This window comes from Solenopsis invicta, chromosome 7 (genome assembly GCF_016802725.1).
Source record: "Solenopsis invicta isolate M01_SB chromosome 7, UNIL_Sinv_3.0, whole genome shotgun sequence".
Taxonomy (NCBI): Eukaryota; Metazoa; Arthropoda; class Insecta; order Hymenoptera; family Formicidae; genus Solenopsis; species Solenopsis invicta.
In genome coordinates this window covers 3,354,410-3,377,734 of record NC_052670.1, presented here as the reverse complement: position 1 = coordinate 3,377,734, position 23,325 = coordinate 3,354,410, and the positions used below count along the sequence as shown (strand labels likewise).

The 23,325-nt window shown below is 36.9% G+C and overlaps 3 protein-coding genes across 3 annotated transcripts in view; 2 read left to right on the top strand and 1 right to left on the bottom strand.

Moving 5' to 3' along the window:
- The window catches only part of LOC105199919, a 65,891-nt gene extending 54,969 nt beyond the window's left edge, over window positions 1-10,922 (top strand). The window contains exons 3-10 of the mRNA XM_026130362.2: window positions 1,865-2,001; window positions 3,324-3,524; window positions 3,874-4,217; window positions 4,477-4,696; window positions 5,193-5,498; window positions 5,899-6,489; window positions 6,716-7,446; window positions 7,568-10,922. Of these exons, the coding sequence (XP_025986147.2) occupies window positions 1,865-2,001; window positions 3,324-3,524; window positions 3,874-4,217; window positions 4,477-4,696; window positions 5,193-5,498; window positions 5,899-6,489; window positions 6,716-7,446; window positions 7,568-7,943 (2,906 nt within the window). The 3' untranslated portion in view covers window positions 7,944-10,922. The remainder of the gene's footprint in view (window positions 1-1,864; window positions 2,002-3,323; window positions 3,525-3,873; window positions 4,218-4,476; window positions 4,697-5,192; window positions 5,499-5,898; window positions 6,490-6,715; window positions 7,447-7,567) is intronic.
- Window positions 10,923-11,878: 956 nt separating this feature from the next.
- LOC105199918 lies at window positions 11,879-16,811 on the top strand. Its single transcript, XM_039451564.1, has 3 exons — window positions 11,879-16,035; window positions 16,172-16,347; window positions 16,590-16,811. The coding sequence occupies exons 1-3, from the start codon at window positions 15,905-15,907 to the stop codon at window positions 16,676-16,678; spliced, it is 396 nt and encodes a 131-aa protein (XP_039307498.1). The 5' UTR covers window positions 11,879-15,904; the 3' UTR covers window positions 16,679-16,811.
- Window positions 16,749-22,049, bottom strand: LOC105199917 (protein singed wings 2). The gene is made up of 10 exons (XM_011167238.3): window positions 21,625-22,049; window positions 20,312-20,473; window positions 19,753-19,915; window positions 19,283-19,439; window positions 18,897-19,045; window positions 18,618-18,809; window positions 18,164-18,322; window positions 17,801-17,911; window positions 17,348-17,437; window positions 16,749-17,236 (listed from the first exon to the last, which is right to left on the bottom strand). Exons 1-10 carry the CDS (start codon window positions 21,684-21,686, stop codon window positions 17,051-17,053), a joined length of 1,431 nt encoding a protein of 476 aa, XP_011165540.1. The 5' UTR covers window positions 21,687-22,049; the 3' UTR covers window positions 16,749-17,050.
- Window positions 22,050-23,325: the final 1,276 nt, after the last annotated feature.

Genomic DNA, 23,325 nt, shown 5'->3' with positions numbered 1-23,325 from the left:
ATTTCCTGAGAAGAATTCATTGTTACGGTTCTCTTGTTAAATCTGAATTTATGTACATACGATTATTGAATAACACGATAAAAAAAAAAGAAGCACCGAGTGGATCACCGTTTCCATCAACAAAAGGATTGACATTTTCATGTTTTTGAACATTAAAAAGCTTTCGACTACATCTGTCAAGTGGTTCGTATTAAAATACAAATAAATAAGAACCAAAAGCTTTTTATTTGGTATCGGATCGAATATTCTATCGAATTAATCATTATCAGGCAAACAATTAAATATCCATGGTTGGCAAACTGATAATAAAACGAAAAATGCATTTATAATAAAAACGATATTGAGAAATAAAAAAAAAATAATTACGATTGTTTTTGGTAATGCGCAGCAGTTTGTTTATCTGACATACTCAAAACAGTACGAATTAGTAAATGTATAATTTTAAATCAGCAACAAAGTTTTTGCTCATCCAAGCAGATAATGCCGCATACCAATAATTATTTTGTTATACGTTATCATTTAGCTCAATTCGTATAAAAATCGAAATCACGTTATAAAATTTATCCATAAAATATATGTCATTAGCCTCGTGTTTGTTTCGACATATGGCTTGTATTAGCATACAAACGCACGATTAAATAATTTTTATTTAATAATTTAATGAGGTAAATAATTTGTCCGTTCATTATTGGTATAATAGTAATTATCACTTTATACGAAATTTAATCGATTTGCAAAGCTCAAATATAATTATGTTATACAAATATCGCATTTTCATCCCTTTGAATTTTTAATTTTCGATAATATATGCGACACATTTCAATAGAAACGTAACATAATAGGAGGAATTTATTATAGCATTTGTGATCCAATTCCTTCATAGAATTTCAAATTGCATATTAAAATATATGCTGGCCCAAACCAGCTAATTACGTGGAATAATTACCTATGTTTTATGTTTTTAGTAGTCAAAATAAAAGAATATGAAGAACATAGCAAACGTATAAAAATTTTCAATCGCTATTATATTAATTCTCATGGGCCTATGTAGTCTATTTCGCGCACTGCAATGCAATGCGATGTGTCTCAAACATCGCATTAAACATTTAAAAAACAAGTATAGTTATAACGATATAATACAAGTGCATGTTATAAATATAAAAATGTGTAATTAGTAAATTTAAATGTTTATAAATATCTAATTGAACGTACAGATAACGTTACGAGAAAAAGAGAGAGGGGGGAGAAGGGGAGGAAAGGAGAGAAAGATAGAGAGAGAAAAAGAGTAATTAAGAGTTCATATTTTATAAAATAATGTTTTATTGTGCCGTGTTATAATCCGGCATAATTATACCACAGGATTTATTTTTCGCGCATAATAATTGCGCAATAAAAACATTCCGGCTTACTCTGGCCGGACTTTGTGCGGCTTGATATACGAAACCGTGAGAGAGTAGTTAGGAGAGAGTTAGTATTTTGCGTGTTTCAAATAATATTTTATCTCACCTATGTCATAAGCATAATCGTAACGGGGCATTGAAATATTTCAGAATATATTTTCCCAGATAATCGCGAGCGTGCGTGTATGCGTGTACGCGTGGATCTGGCATGACGGAAATATTTCCACTTCCAATCGGACATTATACGCTTCGATGTACAGGGTATATGGGCGTTTAGTTAGGCGTTAAAATTCTCTTGAATATTATTTTATCACGCCGCGTTATAACACGCAGGAATGATTATACGACGCAATTAACTTTTCCGCGAATAATTATTGCACAACGAAAAAAGGAAACGAGCGTAGGAAACGAACAAACGAACGAACGAACAAACAAACAAACAAACAAACAAACAAACGTTTCAGCTTGCAATCGGACGTTGTACGGTGACGTCGGGCGGACCTACAGAGTGGAGATTCGCCGGCCAAGGGAGGATCGACTGCCATTCCTGTGTCATCTCAACTTCACTGCCGCCGGATCTGATCTCGGGGATCTAGTCCAGGTTGGACATAGAAATGATGTAGTTGTAGAAAATAATGCTGACTAGTATCCCCGGCCGGCGTGGGAGTCTGTCACGGAACAGACAGCGGGCCGACCCGCCGCGCCGCGTCGGAGCCCGGATAATAATTTATATCCCGGCTTTTACGATTCTTATCGCGTTTATTGGCGAAATTAAATCAGCTCCCGCGCTGAGTAAACATCGTGTCCGCCATCACGGAATACGCTTACTCCACAGATCTCCGATTCCGAACTGTAAGTTCCCGTCAGGTATATATTCCAGAGATCCATCCCGATTGATATTGACACATCGATTATTATATCTCTCCGCATTGATGGAATCGATACTTACGTTGTGAGCGAAGTACAATCAAGCGGTCAAGAGTATAAAGTTTTCACGATGTGGATGGAATGGGGTATCTCGGGATAATAAAAACGTAAAAATGACGGCACAAAAATACTTGAGAGCTTTTGAATCTTTTAAGCAGCTTTCTTCGGTACTTCTGAAAAATCAATATTTCTAAATTAGAAAATACTTTAGAGCTTTCTGCCATTCTTATCAAACAATAATGCTTATACTATGGTAGTTGAACTTTAAAACAAATTGAATCAATATTATAAAAATTATATATATACGTTTATATAAAATTTCTATAACATTTATCCACTTTTGTTTTAAAATATAATTATAGTATAATTATTGTTGTCTTATAAGTTTAGCAGAAAGTTTTTAAGTATCTTCTACTTTACAAAAATATATATGTACATGTCTTATGTTATAGAATATAAAAGGTAATACGGAAAGAACACGTTTACTGCAGCATTTAAAAATTTAACTAGATACGGTCGGAAAATAATTTTATGCTGGGCTATTAAAATAATTATGTAGAACGCCCAAGCATAATAATATTATTACAAACAGCTTTGATATTCTAGAAACCAACTGAAACGTTCCATATAATTTTTTAAATGGGTCAACGTAACTATTTTGAGATCTATTTTTCAGCAAAATTGTCTTTTCGTTAATATGTTGCTTCTACATTTTTATAGAAGCCGCATATAATATTTTCACTAAAACTCGTTTCCTTGTGACTTGTCTAATTCCTTCTCAATATTACAAGTCAAAATGTAACATTGCGAAATAATTAACGGGATTATAATAGAAATGTTTGCTTTTATCGCGAAGGGTTCGTAATAACTGTGTTCTAACTTTTATCTTTAGTTTTATTCCCAACAAAAACCGTTAGCCGGTTGCTCGCGCTGATATTCGCTGGCTCATAACTTTTAGAATAATGCCCTCCCTCTCCCATGACCCCGGTGTTACAGTTAACTTTTGATACCTTCACGGTCGGCCGCTTTCAATCCTTTACGTCGGAAGGATGTCCAGATGGTTTCATGACTATTCGCGAGGAAGGCCGTCCTGCGACGGGAGGACAATGGTGTGGCAGTGCGTGGGGCTACACCGTTTATTACAGCGAAACTCCTTCCATCAATCTGACTTTATATTTACTACGTTTATCAGAGCAGGTAAGAAATGCGTCAGCTCGGAGTGGGATACGCGATTTGATTTTCCGCAATTTCGCTGCGGCAATTAATAAGGCACTTTTATCGAAGTTATTTCAAAGCGTTTAATTTAAATAACAATACTTGAAGTCGCCTCTTCTCGGAAAAATATTGAGAGACATCGTTACTCGCTACGCCGTTATCGCCTCCAGTTGTTAAATTATTAATTTGTAAATTGTTCAAAAGACGTGTTCTGTCATAAAGGAAATTCTGAGACGCATCAAGAGGATATTTTGAAAAGAGTTTTCCAACGTGAAGTAAAAGGGAGGCGACGCGTTACGATCGCGTGACAATTTTGGACAATTTTTCTCAGGGTATTGGCTACAACTTCGACTTCAAGCTGTCGTACAAGTTCCTGAGAAGAAGCGAGGCGCATCTCAGATACGGAAACAGCAGTATGTCCACATGGCGCGGCGAGCTGGTGAACGGCACGTACTGCGATCGCGTCCTTACCAAATGCGATACCAGGGCCTGCCGGCTGCAGTCGCCGAATTATCCCGGAGTTTACCCCAGGAATGTCACTTGCTACTATCGGGTGGAGCAAAACCGCGCGCCGGTGGGTCATCGGGCTCTACTCGCCGTTAGTCAGCGGAATAGTCACAAGATACACATTAAGGACCAGGTCGTGAAGTACGACAGAAGTCAGCGAGTGCTGAGGTAAATCGCTGATGCTGATGACGCTAATAAAGTCAATATCAAATTTAGTAAATTAATATTTAACAGTTGAATTAATATTTAATATTTAATATTTAATATTTAATATTTAATATTTAATACATTGTCGATAATTTCATGAGCATATTTTATATGATACAAAAGATTTTCGAAGATAGTGAGAAACAGAAGTGTGAGGACAAATGTAAATAGCAATACGAAGAAAATAGATTTTCCAAGTAAAATTCACGCGCTTTTCAAGGGTGTGGGATCAGTGCAACGTAGTGCAGGATTACTTAACGGTATATGACGGAGGTTCAACCTCAGACCGAGTGCTTGTAAGGCTGTGCGGAGGAGATGCGGTGCCAGACATCATCAGCAGTCACAATACGATGTTGTTAGAGTTCCACACGTCCCCGTACGACAATCCATTTCATCCAGTACCACTGTCTTTCCTACCAGGATTTGAACTCGAAGTTCAGGTAACGCTCGGATAACATATCTTATTACGTGATATCGTGACAAGTTGGTTGTAAAAATATGGAAGTGAAACTAATACACTGTGTGACACGAATTTTAGATCACAATCCAGACAAAATAATTTTTAGAGATTTTTTTTCCCTGAAAATCAATCCGCTGATGAAATGTTTCTATCATGTATTACTTCATATTTTGTAGCTATTTTTTCTCAAACGTAACTTTATGTTCAATTTTCTCAAATATGTGACGTGATATAGCAATTTTGTTTACGGATTGGTTTTCAGTAACAAAAAATCTATAAGAATTATCTGGTCTAGTTTATGGTCCGAAAAAAAGTTTAAGTTTGTCCAACAGTGTTATTTGGAATTTTTTCAAGTCGCTGATAGATTATTAAAATATGTGTTTATATTTGATTTAATCATTTAATAGGTAAATAATTAAATCAAATTGAATCTAGTAAATTATCGATCCTTTTCACGTACGTTCACGCGTGTGCAGGTGATTTTCGTCGACGAAAAGTCTCGAAGTTTCGTGAAGGAAAACGACAACTGCGATTTTTATATATCCGGTGACGAGAACTCGTCGGGCATTCTGGAAAATCCGAAACACTCTTTACCGCCGAACACAACTTGCCGTTATCACTTCCAAGGGAAACTCAATGAAATCGTTTGGTTATCGTTTGTTAAATATTACGCCGCCAGCGTAGAAGCTGCTGCGAGTATCGACACTACCGCTGATTGCAATGCAAAGCTTCTGATATGGGATGGTGATATCACAGTGGACAAACTTACTTCCAGCCGAAAAGTACGTACGAAATTGTATCCCGCCCTCCCTACCGAGTCTGTTACTTTAGAAACTTTCTTGCTTCGTTACTGAAGTAATATAACTTCGTTACTAAAGTAACTTCGTTAGTAAAGTAATATAGATATAAACACAAATTCAGAAAAGAGTGCTTTGATTCCACGAGCACAAGAATTGCATAATCTTAATATCTCGCAAGAAGAATAAAATTCATTCATAAACTTTCTTCCGCGAAAAATCCAACAACAAGAGTATATAATTATTTATAAACTGAAAAAGATCAAAGATTGTTTATTTACATATTAATATATATAACGGGACAACAAAATTACCATTAAATTACATCGATGTGACTGAACACGTCATTCTTATCTAACACATGCCGTATATAATAATTTCGCAGAACGTCACGCTGATGGGACAGTTCTGTAAGGACGACATACCGCGACTCTGCGACCACAGTCTACTGCGTAACAGCAGCCGTCACACACGGCCGTGTAGCCTCGCAGAGAGTTACGTGTCGACCGGCCGCGATCTCACCCTGGAACACATATTGCGCCAGGGTAGCGCGCTGTATCCGATAAGTTTCGTACTGCGCTACGAGTTCGTCCACGAGGCTATCTCGTGTAACCACGTGTTTGCCTCGGCGCCGTCAGCCTCATCCACGTCTTCCACGTCGTCCTCCTCATCTTCCTCTTCATCTTCCTCTTCTTCCTTATCGTCGAACGCCGGGAAATTCGCGTCGCCGAAGAACGTGTTCTTTTACGGTCGCGGCGGGGCGCAGAATCTGAGTTGCGTGTACAGATTCGAGGCCGAGCCCGATCACAGGATAGAGCTGTCCTTCGTCAGGGCCTCCTTCGGTGGCAAGAGCTGCGCGTCTTACGTGGATCCGTTGGTGAATCGATGGACGTGCGACCGCCGTATGGCGGATATTAAAAAATTCGGCATGGCGGATCTTGTTGTCGCTGAATATCCTTGGCAAGAAGTCGAACTGGTATGTTTAAACATATAATAACATTTTCTTTTATTTATTTATTTAATTCTAAAATTTCTAAGCTGTCGTGATCATTAAAGAATAATTTTCAAAAACTTATATTTTTGAAGAAACTATTAACACGTAAAAATCCAAATCTTTATTTTCAAATAACTGCAAATATTTTCGAGCTAGTGTAATACGATTAATTCCCTTCCGTACGATCGTCGTAATTCTCTGCTTTTAGGTTCGCGATTGTCTGTGCTCAAACGTGAGTGAGAGAATCGTCGTGCGGACTCTGACATCGAACGTAGTGGAGGTCAGGTTTACTATCACGCTCATGAACGTCACTCAGGATTACCGAGACTTCTTCTTCGAGGGGGAATACCGTTTCGTCCCGGTAGGCACGGAATCGAACGAGCACGGGTGCTCGTCGAAGCTCGAGGAGCGACGATTGCGCGGTACCAGCGGCGAGATCTCCCTCAGGAGTCCTCTGCCGCGGATGATTCCCAGCTTGGCTGCGGTGGAGGAGATCCTAACGAACACGGAGGATCTCACCGCGACGCAATGCGTGAACGAACCGTGGCTGATCGAGCCCGAGGACGCGCGCATCAACTTTCTGTACTTGCGAACCGCCGGCTACAGCATCACCCTGGACAACGTCGAGGAGTGCACGACCCTAAACAGAATCGTCGTCTACTCGGCTGCGAACACGAAGGAGCGCAGCGTGATCTGTCCGGAGGGTGGGGTCGACACGACCAGGACCGTCGACTTCTTCTCGGGTGGCTGGAATTACAGTGCCGTGAATGCGAGCGTGGCGATGGCGCAGCATGCCCGCAGCTTCGTCGTAGAGTTCCTTCAGCGAGAGCCCGGCTTCTACGCCGTCACATGGATCGCGATCACCAAACGTTCCCCAACCGCATCTAATTTAGGCGCCAACGCGTTTGCCATATTGCCCGCGGAAGATTGCCCATACAGGTTCGTTATATTATATAATTTACATTATATAAAATAATCAACTTTCTTATCTATGATAAAATAAGTTAGAATTTAATCGAAATAAAATCGTTTCATTCGTACTCTTTTTATCTATCGCCAGATGTCCAGAGATTCAAGCGTGCATCAGCTCTGTTCTGTGGTGCGACGGTGTGCGTCATTGTCCCTCGGGCTTCGATGAGGAAGAGGCCAATTGCTCATACCGTTTTGGAGTGACGCTGCTCTACGTCGCGGTGGGCGCCGGTGCCCTCGGTATATTCCTGATTCTCCTGCTGGCCACTGGTTGTCTCAAGTATTGCCTCTATCGGCATAAGGCGCGCAAGAAGAAGAAGAACGTTGCTCTGAACGTTAATCATCTCCACGTGAATCACACTCACCACAACAACGGCTTGACCGGAAGCAGGTTGAGCGGACGCTACAACCTAGCCACGCCCCAGGAAATGTACCTGGAGAATTACGGGAAGGACAGTATTTGTTGACAATACGCCATCGCCAATATCGAGACCACCGTGTGAATAGTCATGATTTTTAAATGCCTACCTCGCTCTGGGCCCCTCCCTCTCCTCTCCACCACTTCCCATCAACCCCATGAGTAACGGACCGGAGTGTACGGCAGCCAAACACTCCCATCCACAAGGGCACGCATACAAGTACATACATCCATTCAGATTTCAAACTTACATGCGTACACACAAACACACAAACACACACACACACATGCACACACGTATACATACTCTCGCAGTAATCGTACGAAATCCCGTAGAATATATCCAAAGCGCATAGAAGCGAGCGCACGAGACGTGCACGCTCGGTAACCACTTGGCTGGTGGCGAACGTAGTCGAATTCCATTCCTCTAATCGAATCATAACAATCGGCTTGCCTTGAATAAGCGGATCGCGATTCGACTCATTAGACCGAGGTGGATAATAACCGCCGTGCTTGTCGCACGAGAATGGATACCACGGGACGATGCCTGCAATCCTTCAGAAAGGAGTCGCGACGAGAGGTAGATGTAAACGCACCTCGTACGCTCGTGTATATGGCATTTACGATAAACACCGCAGTATCATGGTAGGTTTAGATACACACGATTTAGGAGTAAAGAGAAAAAAAAGAGAGATACGCGCGAGTGGACGAAGATGAGCGGCGAAATTGGGCGTTTACGCGTCCGCAATGCTTCTAAGAGACGTAGGATACGCTGTTTCCGTTGAGTGCACTTTCTGTCGGTTATCGGGCGAATGTCGTAAACGTCTACGATGCCGGTACGACGATAAAAGTAACGAGATGAAGGAGCGAACACGATGATGCGAGCGCTAAAGCGCGAGAGAAGCGCGTTTCAAATAGCTTACGTGTGAATGACGATGCGACGGACGAGAAAAAAAGGATACGCGTAAGATTCACGGACGCAGCAACGCGAATGACATTCGAATGATTTTCGCGGACGTGCCGGGGTAAAAACTCGGAGGTACTTGTCTATACTCCTTTGATCTCGATCACGTGTGTTCCGTTGATTCCATACTTGTCTGTAACACAACATGCATTTCTGTAATACGAGATCCAGGAAAAAAAAGAAGTGATAAAGAGTTGGCCATGTGATTAAGGAGGATTACGCCATTGACGTTCGCGCAAGATCTGTCTTGACGACTGGACTAACGCCCTTCACATCCATTTAGCCTGATTTTCTCATTAGATCACCCAACGACCTAACTAGTCGTAGGCTACGTTACCGCGATGCATTGTTCCAAATTAGGGTCACTGGACCGGATGATCTGTTTTTTTTTATCTTTCTATTAAAAGGCACTAACTGTTAAAATGTTTTCATTATGCCAGAATTTGATTAAATATTAAGCGCATCATATATTCACAATCTGACCTCAATTGAATCAAAATAGATTTATTAAAATTTAAGTTTTTGACTACAATGGATTTAATGAAAAATCTGATAATTTTATGAAAATCCCGCAAATAAGTGAATCAGTTTTCACAAATGCTTTGCCGTAATTCAATTAGTGCCTATTTGGTACAATCCTCCTTATAGTGCATTATTACTGTTTTATCGTACGATATTGCATTACCAATTCCACTTCATACAGTTATGATGCGTTCGCGCATTCTGATGCAACGAATGATCTCATTCCATTCTATGTCGATCCGACAATCGTCATTTTTATTTCATTTCATTAATTTGATTTTTTGAACTTTATACATGATTTATGAGAAAGACGTCTGATACATAGATAATTTATTCATATAATCCAGATTTGGCATCGATGCCCGCGGCTTGAATGAGACGTAGATACTCACGTATAATTAATTGGATGCTACAGGAGCGTGTACACCGTAATCCTGTTAAGCAAATGAAACGTTAAGCCAATGGACGCGGTCTCCACGCGTTAGCCTATTATGGACACTGTATGGTAAAGCGCGTCTGACGTACGTCTGTATGCTGTGATAGAAGTAAGCGTATCACAAATCGGAAATAAATCTCTCGCGTAAATTTCACGTTTGCATGCGCGCATCCTCGAGAACCATCGCCGACAAGATGGATCATGACCTTTCAATGCAATCTTCTTTGGTATTCGATATCTTAACGCGGCCGAGCGCGTAATTTCTAGATCGCCAGTCAAAATAATAGTGGCCCAAGCTCGGGGGAAAAATGCAAAAAAAGAATGCACGATTTTTCAAACGTACTGTACTTTGATAAAAAAAATTTGAGAAAAGTTGATTAAAGACTTATGAGCTGCGGACGTGAAAGCGATATAAGTCGAAAAAAACAAGACAATTTTGACACCTTATTATGTAATTCTTAAGAAGACATAATCAAATTAGGGTGAAGTAAATTTTATATGCTTCCCTTTTAGAAACATAGCAAATGACCACAAAGAGAAGCGATTTTACATTACATTTATAATCTTTTTTCTATCTATTTCAAATCGAAAGAGTTTCTCCATTAGCTGCAATAGTTCAGCTAATTGCAGGATCTCACATGGGGACGGTACTTAAATTAAAAGTGGCACTTGCAATTTTCGATGTTTTTGGTGTTAATCGATGGAATTTTGATACGATATTTTTGCAAAGTTACGAGCGCTCCGTGCCACAATTTTGAAAATTTCTGCAGAGACGTCGGCCGCGTCAAGATATTTTTTCGCCCGTCTCATGAATTGCTCCGTGAATAATTCACTACCCAAGGACATCGTCTACCAACGAATACTGCCGCAGTTATTATTTATTCATAAACTTTTATAAGTCTCTTTCTACCCGAATAACGAAAAAACTGTCCGAGTGTATATGACGTTCTGTACGCTATAAGACACGGAAATCCGATAACGAGTAATGTAACTAGCGAATAACGTAGCGTGCATTCGGAAGCGAAACTGTGTGCACCCATCCGGGCGCCTCGATGTGTTAACCGCGCGATTGCCACATTAAAGAACATGTTAAAAATTTACTCTAACATATCGAAAGTTCGAAATTAATTTAAGCGCGCCACCATCCATCACTATCTAGCCGAGACTGAAAACTAGCGAAATCATTTTTTTTTCACGGATGACCGGAGGCGACTTCCTTTCGTGAGAACAAATTTCTCCCGTTTCTCCCATTACACAAGGTTCCGTCAAGAAAAAAAAGGGAAGAAAAAAAAATAGGAAAGAGCAGAAAGCGTTTCACACGAAATTTTTTATATATCTTCGAGCGGATGGTTTTTCTCGCAGTTCACGATAAATCTGTCTATAAATAAGTAAACGTCCTTCGACGACGGAAATCGACGTAATAAACATTGTGGGACGCATCGTTTTTCTATTCACAAGGGAACGAGACGATTTATATTATTTTCTCGATACCGAAACGTTGATGTGATCCCGGCCTTTAAAAGCACCCACGGAAAGTCGTTCCTGTCGTCGTCGTCGTAGCCGAGGCGGATCATCGAGTTTTAATTTCTCCGACGGATACGAGTCTAAACTATGGAGCGTGTAGTCATCATGGGATTTATACGATAACGACTCGACTCCATGTCGCGCTCAATCGAGAATGCGTCCTACAATTACGAAACTATAGTACTAATGCATGTATGTAAGAACGTACACGAAAAAAAAAAAACAAAAAAGGAAAAAAAAAGCCGTAGCACAAACTGGCTCGCACACACGTAGCTAAAAAAAAAAAAAAGTGGATGGTAAAGAGTTTTGAATCAAAGAGGCCTTGATTCAACGACGTTTCTAAGCAAGTATTACGCGTTACACGATGTATTGTAATCCCGTGTTTATAATTTTAATAAAATACCATCGCGTTAAAGAAACCCAGCAGATTAGCCGTGGGAAGTGCATTATTAATTAACTCTTCGTTTCGTTCTTTCTCCAGAAACAGCTTTCTCTCCGAGTATATTCGTAATCATGAAGACGTATATGATCCAAATTGTTCAACATAAATGTGTGTAATGAACAATGACCAGAAGGATTATTCATTGCGGGAACACAAGGATTTTTTAAATTATTTTCTTATTGTTTTACGTAAATAATTTATAGTTAATATATATTTTAAAAAGTTATCGCAATAAATTATTTAAGAAATAGATTTAAATAATATTTAAACAAATCTATAAAAAATGTTTTAAAGTAATTTTTGCTAAACCAAGTCAAATAAGTTTGCATCCTCTTTTTCTCGTGCACTGTAAAAATCCAGAAACTTTTGATATTTAGGTTAACTCTGCTCGATAAAACTACGTCATAAAGATTGTAAGAACTCTTTCTCAATCGCAGTTCCTCGAAAAGTAACGCTATTCATATTCTAGCCCTAATTTAAGTTTACAAATTCACATCACGTAGCTATGTCTCATGCAACTTTCCTTCAATCTCTCGTACGCCTTCGAGATGATTTATGAAAGGATACCTCATTTTCAAAATACAAATTTTATCATATAAAAAAAAATAGAGAATATCACCGGAGCGCTAAATGACAGAAATAATAAAAAAGTTTTTGCTTTTAACTATTGCTGATGTTTTGAAGGCAAATTCTTCAAAAAATATAAATAAGAATATTACAGTACCTTTATCTCAAAAAAAAAAAAAAAAAACTTGCCAAAAATATCGTGAAAGCATACAAAAAAACACTTATTTACAAAGACAAATATGTTTATAAAACCGTGACCAGTTGACAATTTCTTTTTTAAAAGTTATTGTTTTACGAAATTTTAGATGAATTTTTAACTGATACATATTACACGGTTCTGTATGTGTTGATACAGAATCTATATTAATATTTATCATGATAAAAATAATATTAAAATGCAAAGCGATCGCTTTGTAGCGAAAGCAGCAGGATACGTGTATTCATAAAGCCCTGCAAAACAGTAGAATACAATTTCGTTAAAAAATCTTCAATATTTAAACGCCCCTCTGTCTTCTGACACTAATAGCAAACGTCCTGCCTCACTTTTATTCAAATTATCCGAAAAATGCATATCGTGGAAGACATGCATGGTCGATCACGATCAAGGGGACGCAATCGCGCTTCTACGTTGTTTGCCTCTTGACATCTTCCATCCGTCAATTTTCCATCCACGTAAAACCGCTCGCCTATAACCCGGCAGATTTATCGCGCCGATCTCGATGAAATATTCATCACGTCGCGGACAGACTCGCGAGAAGACGGGATCCTCGAATGTCCGGCGGGAGCGCATCGTTCACCGATACGGCGATACAGGACAAGCTGGAGCCACCGAGATCGCTGCACGGTATCGAGGATGCCGAGGTCATTTGGGACACGATCACACGGCGATTCCCGAATGCGGCGCCGCTTCTCTGCGAGATGGAAACGGTGATCGAACGGGCGGAGGATCTGCTGCAGCAGCTCAGAACGCCTTGCACTCAGGAAAATGGTATGCATTTCCTCGAAGCCCGGGGTCAGGCGATTTCTCTCTTCGTGTCTCTCCGCGGGCACGCGCATAAACGCGGACAAATCAACGAGGCTCGGAGAATTTTAGTGTACTCAATTTAACATGTTTTACGATTTAACACGTTTAAAATAACGAGCTTAAGCTTGAAATTAATGGTTACAATAGCGTGATCCAATTATGCAAATAGCCTGCATTTATTCGTGCATTCGGCTAACCTCATTGTAATTATCACGTTATTAAATTAATGGTATACATGATAGAACGGGAAATACACAAATAATTTATTCACGAGGAAGATTTATCTTTCATAGAAATGTACGGTATAAGCGAGACCTACATCCATTTATCCTTTCAATTGTATCACGGACTTATTGACCAAATTGTTATCTGGAATAATCCTTCATTTGCTTCATTTTGTAAATCTACCGTTTAATGATTAAAGAGTGCTTATTCGAAAATTTGCGACGTAATCTGACGCGGCGCCGATCGCGTAAGCTGATTTAAAACTAAATTTGCTGCATCCGCACCTTTCGATTGTACAATTTATTTGACAATTTGATCGAATTATTGCGCATAATAATTTTTCGTGTCACGTGATTCCAAGTATATTCTGGAAATTTTTGCGAATTCTGAATCTGAAATTTACAACGGTGCAATATTGTCTAACTTGTGCTAGTTCGTGGGATCTGACGCTCATCTGATATTACAGACACGTCCAGCTCGTTTCACACACCGGATTCCCGGGAATCTAACGCGACGATTTCGATGGTATCCGACATAGAATCGTTCGTCGAAGAAACGAATGTACGTAGCTTCCTCCTGACACTTCCCGCTTATTGTTACACGTTGTTGTTGCTCGCTGTCTTAAAGAAAAAAATAAATAAATAAAACAATACGTGCCTTTTTCCAAGATTTTGGAACATCGCAAAGCCACCGAGAATGTTGAAACGCATTTTACGGTACATGATATTCACGAAAAGCGGGCGGATTTAGAGTCTCAGCATCATAGTGAACAATCCATTCAGTGCGAGAAGAAACATCCCTGTCAGGGATATCATTTGAATTCACCTCCAAGAGTCGACGAGGTCGTTCAACATTTCAAAACGAGTTCGATGAATAAATGTCACAATTCCCAGGGGAAATCAGACAGTAACGTAAAGGATAATGCTGACAAAGCAATCGTTGTTAGTTCGGAAGAAAGTAAGTTGTGACATGGAATAGTTAGAAAAAGAATAATATAGTCTTACAGTGATATATTCGGACGTAGAAAGATTTATAACAGATTTCTTGTGTCCGTATGTGTATGTGCGCACTTCAATGCATGCGATTGCGTTTGTAATGTAGGACTGATGAAAGCAATAGATGAAACGAATAGTTTGGAGGCATGGGCGAAAATGACTGAGAACGCATTGCAAGATTGGCATGACGACGTGGAAGGTATAACAGTTTATTTTGCAATTAATAATACGAACGATAAATGTTGTTTCAATCGTCTCAGATGACAACAATTCGGAAAATCGTCCAAATGTCGAGGGGAATACCGATAACCATTCGTCGATGGTCGACAGTGATGACAAAACTGACGATAAAAAGGTAATTATAGTTATTGAGATGCTTAATGTTATATTTGTAATACTAATATTTATAATATAGCCGAATTAAATAAAGCGCATTGAACATGCAGCTTTTGAAACAGATAAAGCTTATAAGTATACATTTTTTAAATTTCTTATTTTATCTTTTTATGTACAGTTATTGAGATACTTAATTTTATATTTGTAATACTGGTATTTGTAATATAGCCAAATAAAATTAAGCGTTTTGGACACGGAGCTTTTAACGCGGAGCTTTTGAAACAGACGGAGCTTATAAATAAACATTTTTTTAATTTCTTATCTTATTTTTTTATTTATAATTATTAAGATACTTAATGTTATATTTGTAATACTGATATTTATAATATAGCCGAATTAAATAAAGCGCATTGAACATGGAGCTTTCAACGCGGAGCTTTTAAAACAGAGCTTGTAAATAAACTTTTTAAAATTTTTTATTTTATTTTTTTATTTAATTAAGCGTGGATAAAATGTGAATTTTTTGATTTACCTAAAATTTCATTTTTTATAACTATTACTGTCGCTTTAAAAATACAAACGTTTAAATAATATAGGTCAGTGTTGAGAAGTGTTCCATGGCAACTGCGAATCGTCGCTCATCGCTTGCTATCCTTGAAGAGTACGCAAAGCGATGCAAAATGCCGATCAAATACGACAATACAAAATCGAGTAAAAACCTGTGCGTGATAAACGGTTACCTGCATGGATTTCGCGGTAAATGCTGAGTAACTTATACAAACAGATTACACGGAATATTATCACCCTCATCGTGCACGTTGAGTATTTTACTTTTTTATCCGGTAACACCGTAGATTATTCACTGCAGTTATTCCTTATAACGATCATTTTAATAACTTCCATTTATCGTTCATATAAAATGTTGCAAGTGCTTCCTCACACGTTGTTAAACATAGTTTGGATAATGTGCCAGCAATGTCGTGTGCCGAGACCCAAGATCAGGCCAAAAATGAATTGGCAGCAAAAATATTGTGGAACATAGCCGAGTATCAGATGAATGGTTCGAAACTTTCTGCCTGGGGATTATTAGATTTCTCGAGAGAGGAGTAAGTTTAATGGTGCAAAAATATATATGAGATATTAGAATATGGATTTTGAAGGTATAAAACTGTCGGAGCAACGCTCGTCGCAAGACAGTCCAGTTTATGTAGAATAGAATTTAATGCACTCTCTTCGTATCAGGATGTTAGAGATAATAGAAGTTAATAAAAACGAGTTGAAGAACGCGTCGCAAAAACTTTACACGTTTTGTCTTGAGAAAGGGAAACCTGTTCCAACGTATAAAGTTAAACAGAAATCAACACCTCAAGGATTTACATATACGGCTACATGCGTAGCTTTAGGTCTTAATGAAGTTGGTACGTCACTTTTCCAGTTTGTTGCAATCAAGTATAAACCGGTTAAAAAATAAAAGCTTCATTATATTGATTTGCATCTTCGCAAATATTTTTAAAATTTCTATCACGCGTGAAATCGATATATTATTATTACTTTGTAATATTAAAAAGATATTTTTAAATGAAATATGATATATAATTTTTATGACACGTTACTTTTGAATATAATCAAATACTTATTAATAATTTATATTCTATTATAGGACAAGGAGTCAGGGAAGGTAGAGCTAAGATTGCTGCTGCAGAAAAATTATATCAGAAATGTATTGAGGCAGAACGGCAATCAACATAAGCTCAAAAATTGTGCATTGTTACAATATAATGATTATTTCTTTTGGTTTATCTTTAATAATAAAATTTAAATAGATAATACATCAAAATACATATAACAGTTAAGTTTTATATAATTAAAATTTTTTATTCGATCTAAATACATTTTTGTATCTTGTCTTTGTTTACTTTTATAACTTACGTTAAAAAAGTTTAATTAAATTCAATGTTAGTACGTTAGACCTCCAAACAGAAGTATGTGTGCTGGAGGACTTTATTTAAGTTAAAAAAAATGCAAATATATTTATCTCTTTGCTGCAATTTCCATACACTAATCATCAAACTCTCGATTGCTTTTTTTTTTTGCAAGAAGTAAGAGACATTTGTACCGCTATCATGGTATTTTGGCGACGATCCAAGGTAGCTTTCCGGTTTTCTTAAAAGACCAGTAATCATACAAAAGCTTGCCAAGCACGAGGAATATTAATGATGCCAATACGATGTTCAAAATGTCGAGGGGATGAAGCCAAGAATCTTCGTTCGGTGAAATGCAGATCTCTGTCCGCGTAAGATCGCGGATCTGAGAGTCATTTTATTAAACGTTAAAGGGCAACGTAATTGCATTTTAATTGCATTATTCATGCGTCTGCTTTTTAAGCTGATTTCATGGAAAAGACGTGCAGTTAGTTACCTGTTTGTTTGAGTTATCGCTGTCACTAGTGAAAGCGCATCTTATGTCGTTGATATCTTTTATTATATTTGAATGCCTGATCAGAAGATCCTACCAAAAAAAAAATAAATAAATAAATAAATAAAAACATATAACTAAATTAATAATTAATATAACTAAATTAAGCTTTAATAATAGCTGCTTAAAGCTTTTTTAAATCATCAGAAACAAGAAATTCATATAAAAAGTATATTATAAATACAATATTGGATATTTGGAGATTAAATTTAATATAATTTACGTCTTCGTGTCTACTTATCTATTTTGAATCTTTATTAATTAAAAAAACGATTAAAATAAAAAAATGTCAAACTTAAATAAAACGATAATTATGCTAATTTTAATTGGCAATTGTTTCTTTTAAATTTACATTCAAATTACGAGTATGTACGAGTATTATTAATTTAATCATACCTGAAAGCTCGGAGTGAAGTGACAGTCGCATGTCCACGAATTATTGCCGAGGTACAGGCTCGCTACATGGCCGTTGTCCAGCAATGCGTTCTCCAGAGCGTAAGTAGGCAACTGAAAGACATAGAACAAAAAAATCATAAACTATACCTGTAGTCTCGTGCATAATAGTAATATGCTATGTTGATACAGAACACATGCGCGTGATACTTTGCAATCTTCTTAAATCGCATATCTCGATCCATAATCATATACCGTGCCGCACGAAATCAACTCAAACAATTTTTCCTTATTCCAACACATCCGTCATATAAAATAGATTGTCTGCTCGCGTGACATCCGATAACTTTGACACAGCGAACTAACATCAGTAAGTTTATTTCCTCGAAGATTAAGGAGTCGGAAACGGTCCAGCCAGTCTGATCCTTCAAGCCGAGCGATAGATTCTACCAGATTATCGTCTATGTAGAGGTCCAGCACAGACTTATAAGAGGGATTTGTCGCAAGCGGAGTTAGGTCTTGGATCTGCAGTAAACAAAAGATTAAAAGAATATTTCAATCGCCATCTAACACATGTAAATTTTATCCAATATCACGTATAAATATGCGAAAAGCGTGTAAGAAAAATAAAAAGAAATAATTCAATATTTTATAATTTATTCTTTTAAAACAAATTATATTGCAGTAAATTTATATAAAATATTTTGAAACATGTTTACAGATATTATTTTGATTACATTAAATTACATCTTTTTTTTTCATTAAATTTAATATGATGTTTTATATATTATTAGCAGGAAAAATTGTGTAGATTAGTGACCTTGTTTCCACTTAGACGAAGGGACGTCGTATCCGTGGGTACAAATTTGGGCATTTCCGTTAAACCACGATGACTACAGTTGACCGAAATAAAAGCTATAAGCTGCCTCTGCGGACTAAGTTTGACCGCACGTCCAACCACGTAAATTAATTCGCAGTCGCAAACTGTTCTTTCGCATTCCTTCTTCAACGTCTGGAATGGAAAATTGGATTGATTTAGCTGCAAACTCAAGAGCTGTTTAATCATTAATTATAAGAAAAGGATGTATTTTCTCGTTACCACGATTATCTCGACGATCGGGACAAGCGGTCTTCCATCATACGGCGTGGCGCAAAGTAATTTGTCTTTGTCGGCGACTTTACTCGCGGCTGATCCTTCACTGGAGTCCAAAATCCACGCTACATCCTCCGTACATCTCAATGGATTACCTTCGTCAGTACGTCTTGATTAATTATCCACGATCCGCGCATCAATCGAAAGCAATTCTGATTAAACGATTTATTAATCACATAACAAAAAGTCTCCATATTGCAAAATTATTTCACAGCTTGTCATAAATAAATTATCATAATTGTAATTTACGACGTTTTCTCAGATTATAAATGGCTCGTTTATTTAACGAATTTTTGCAGCTTCTCATAAAAATGTCAATGGGTTATTCTTACCAGTCAGATATACGTGCTGCAACGTAGGTACATTGAAAGCCTCAATATTGATTTCTTCGAGAGTATTGTTTCTTAAATCGAGGCATCTCAAAGTCCGCAGATTAGAGAACGCATCTTTCGGTAGTGAGCGCAGTCTGGTGCCGGTCACATTGATTTTCTATCAATACAAACATCCTCCAAACTCCCGTGAATATTCTCGAGATAAAATGCAAAGTTGTTATATTGCGAATGCAAACGAATTTTCATGATCAATATCTTCCGAGAGAGAGAGAGAGAGAGAGAGAGAGAGAGAGAGAGAGAAAGAAAGAGAGAAAGAGAAGAGAGTCTGCTTAACTTCTATTCTACTCTTTGATGAAATAAACGATAAAACAATTATCAAGCCCATTGTCCATGAAAATTCAAATAAGCAAGTTGAAGTCTAGACAAAACTTTCGATTGCTCTCCAAGCGTTTGGCACAAGCATTCTCTACCTCCAGAAATTGCATCTCGCTCGGAAATGCGGTTGATAATCGAGTTAAGTTACTGTTCGCTATCATTAACCTTCGTAAGAATGTGAATCCTCGTAGGATCTCTTGAGGATCAAACGTTGCCTTCGGCCATACGCAAAGTATAAGTACCTGCACATTTTCAGCCCTAAAAATTTAGTGTTATTTTACTTCTTTAAACCCAATAAGCACACAGAAAAAATCTTATTATCAAATCAGCAATTCATTGTTCCATATATAAGCAAGAATATAAAATCTTCTTGGAAGTACGTACAATCTTAAACAGATATTTGCTAACACGAAGAAATTTTGTTTGACACTAATTTTTTTTCTGTTTGCAGATAATGTTTTTTAAATGTTTTTAAAATATTTAAAAAACTTTATAACAAAGAAGAAACGTTTAAAAACATTTGAAAATGTTTGTTGATTGGAAAAAGATTTTGAAATATTTATAAAATTATACCAAATAACTAATCTTCAATTTTGCGTCAAGAAATCAACAATATTTCCTTGATAATTATTCGAGAAAAAAAATTTATAGTACCTCGCTCTCCACTCATCTTTAAACCCGTTGAAACAAATAAGACGTTGCCGACTTTTCTCAAAATCACACTCGAGATGATCGTCGGCACGTGGATGATAACAAATGTCGTCATCTTCCGTAAGGCCACGCGAAAAATATACTTGTACAAATAAAAGTGCAATTCTGTAAATAAAACGATTTAATTAACCGCGAGGAATTTGGGGATGAGGGACTCGCGGAATTAAACGAAACAAGCAGAGCTATCTCGATCCTTGTATGCTCCTTCGTGAAATCAAATTTAGCTTTATTCGCTCATCGTGTTTAAACATCTGTGCGTGATCGCGCCGGGCATATAATTTATCCTTTGTTTGATCGTAAAATAACAGTTTGCTTAACAATATTACACAATTCGTGGACTCGTGCGACGGAAGTGGGTGGCTAGCGTGAGAGATTTATAATCTTTATTACTTGGCAGCTTCATCATTTGCTCAAGACGCGATAACGAGACCGACGCATCGTTATACTCTCGCCAGCATTAACGTGACTTACGTACATAATTTAATATCTCGCATTTATTATCTCTCCCCAGCTTTGACGAGCACCGCGATCGTCTCAACTTATCAGTGCTTGAAACACTTTCGCGATCGATTAGCCGCGTCTTCCCAAACAATTTAGTTTCCAAACCCAAGTCCACGACTAATGAATGTAAACGAATCACGTGACGGTGATGCCTCTACCTTGATTTTGCTTTTGATTGTCAACGCAATATTGTCGCGCTGATACTAAATATCGTGCAAATATTGTTACAGTTATCTCTCCGCGCCTAACAGTGGACCTGTCCTTCGCGTGAGCAACTCGATCACAAATTTAACATTAACGTCACTTATTAGTAATAAAGTGCGCCTTTTCCTATTTGCGACACGCAATCAGCTACACGTTATTATATTATTTGTAAATCTAAATCAACAAAAATGAATGACGATTTTTAAATTATAGCTTCAAAATTTAATCACATGTTAACCGCGTCTCTAGGCAAATAATTTTAAATTGCTAATAAAAATTTGTGTGCGTTGTAATATATGCCTGTAAAATTTTTATTGAGATAGATTCTTCAGATAATTCTCAAGATTTTGCGAGTACAAATGTAAATTACCAATCGATTTCCTATTAATCAATTGATTGATTTGAAGTGATTTACAAAAGTACATTTTACAATTTGAAGAAGCAATATTTAGAAGCAATACTTTGAAAAAGTTATCGTAAACTTATCTGCAAAACTGATAAAATTTGCGTAGTGATAGAGCCAGAAAAGAAAGTAAAAGTTAAATACTCACAGGAAAGTTCGTTGCACTACCATTCTCGTAGCGTAAAATATCAAGATATTGTAAATAAACATGAGTTGACGAATTGTTGTTTACGCAAACAATGCTCATTTACAAACAACAAAGTTTGTAAAAAGTACGAAATAGTATTGTCACTCGGCACTTTTTTTTAACGCGCTGTCGACCTAGTGACGGACCGGCAGCATTACATGTGCGATCGCGATGAGTGTCGTATGAAGAGTGGCAGTAATGCTAATAAGAAAATAGAAGATTCGGCGTGTCAGCAGGTGGATAACTAAAGCAATCCGGTGGCTTAACGTGTAAAGAACATATTGCGCGATAACAACCGCGGAGATGTGATGTACCTGATGCAGCGATGCTACATTGCGATAATACATTTTTCAAATAGACGAAGCCTACCAGCGTCAGCTTGGTTAAACGACGCTCGCATTAAATTATTATAAACTTTGGATTTCTTGAAACAACTTGCAGAACATGAAAACATTTGCGACAATGTTATTATGAGTATACGGTATTTTATTTTTCATTGTGTCTAAATTAAGAAAATATTATATTTCTTTCGTTAGAAAGAATGCAAATCAAACATTTATGTAATTATTTATTATTTTTAATTTTTACAAGATCACATACTTGTATGTGTGGAAGCTTTATCTTGAAAGTATGGCTTAAAATCATGCTTTAATATTGATCTTGAACAGGTTTATCTGTGATTAAAATGAGTATTTTTATAAGATAAAAGAAAAGATAAAGAAAACACATTTTCTAAAATAAGATAATCTGTAAAATTTATTTAGTAATAAGAAACTGCATCGCATTATATACATATAATTGTATGCATCAAAAATCTAGGTATTCAAAATTATATTTAAAAGTAATAATTTTAGTGAAAAATTAAAATCAAATGCAATAAAATTTGGGAAAAAATTTTTTATATATGTATAATTATATGCAATTACATTTCAAATGTGTCCATATATAATTTATATTATATATAATTATGTATAATGTATAAATAATATATATTTTATATATTAAATATATTTCATTATATATATTATATAAATATGAACATATTGATTTATAATTATATATAAATAGATATGAAAAATTTTTTCTTGGGAGGGTGAAAAAAAATATAAAAAGGCTCACTCTCACGCAAATTGAACCAACTGCAATGCAAATACTTGTAAAATAAACTTATTATCAAATATTAACAAAAAAATATTTACAGAAATAATTATGAAAATAAAATTTGAAGCAATATAAATATGTTGTGTTACCAAAATAATGCTATACTTTTTGTATTAATGCTATGATTCTATCAAAAATTAATTGAGAGTAGTGATAATTCAATATATAAATCATTCGATATGTGAGCAAATTAATTTATATCACTAATTTAAATTTATAAATTTTATTTATTTTGCTTATTAAAATTATTTTAACTGATTCGAATTTATCATCTTATGTGTTCAATCTGCACAAATGTATGCACTATATTTTCAAATTCCGAGTCATTTGCGATGAAATGCTGGACTAGCGAATCAGCGAGTTGGACAAGTTTCCAGTCCAGGCTATTGGTGCGCGTCTGCACATTTAGTCCAAAGAAGCTAATCTTTTTTATCGACCGAGTCGTATCACCGTCATACGTCAATTCATCCGCTAAAAATTCTTCCCGCGGTCATAACTATA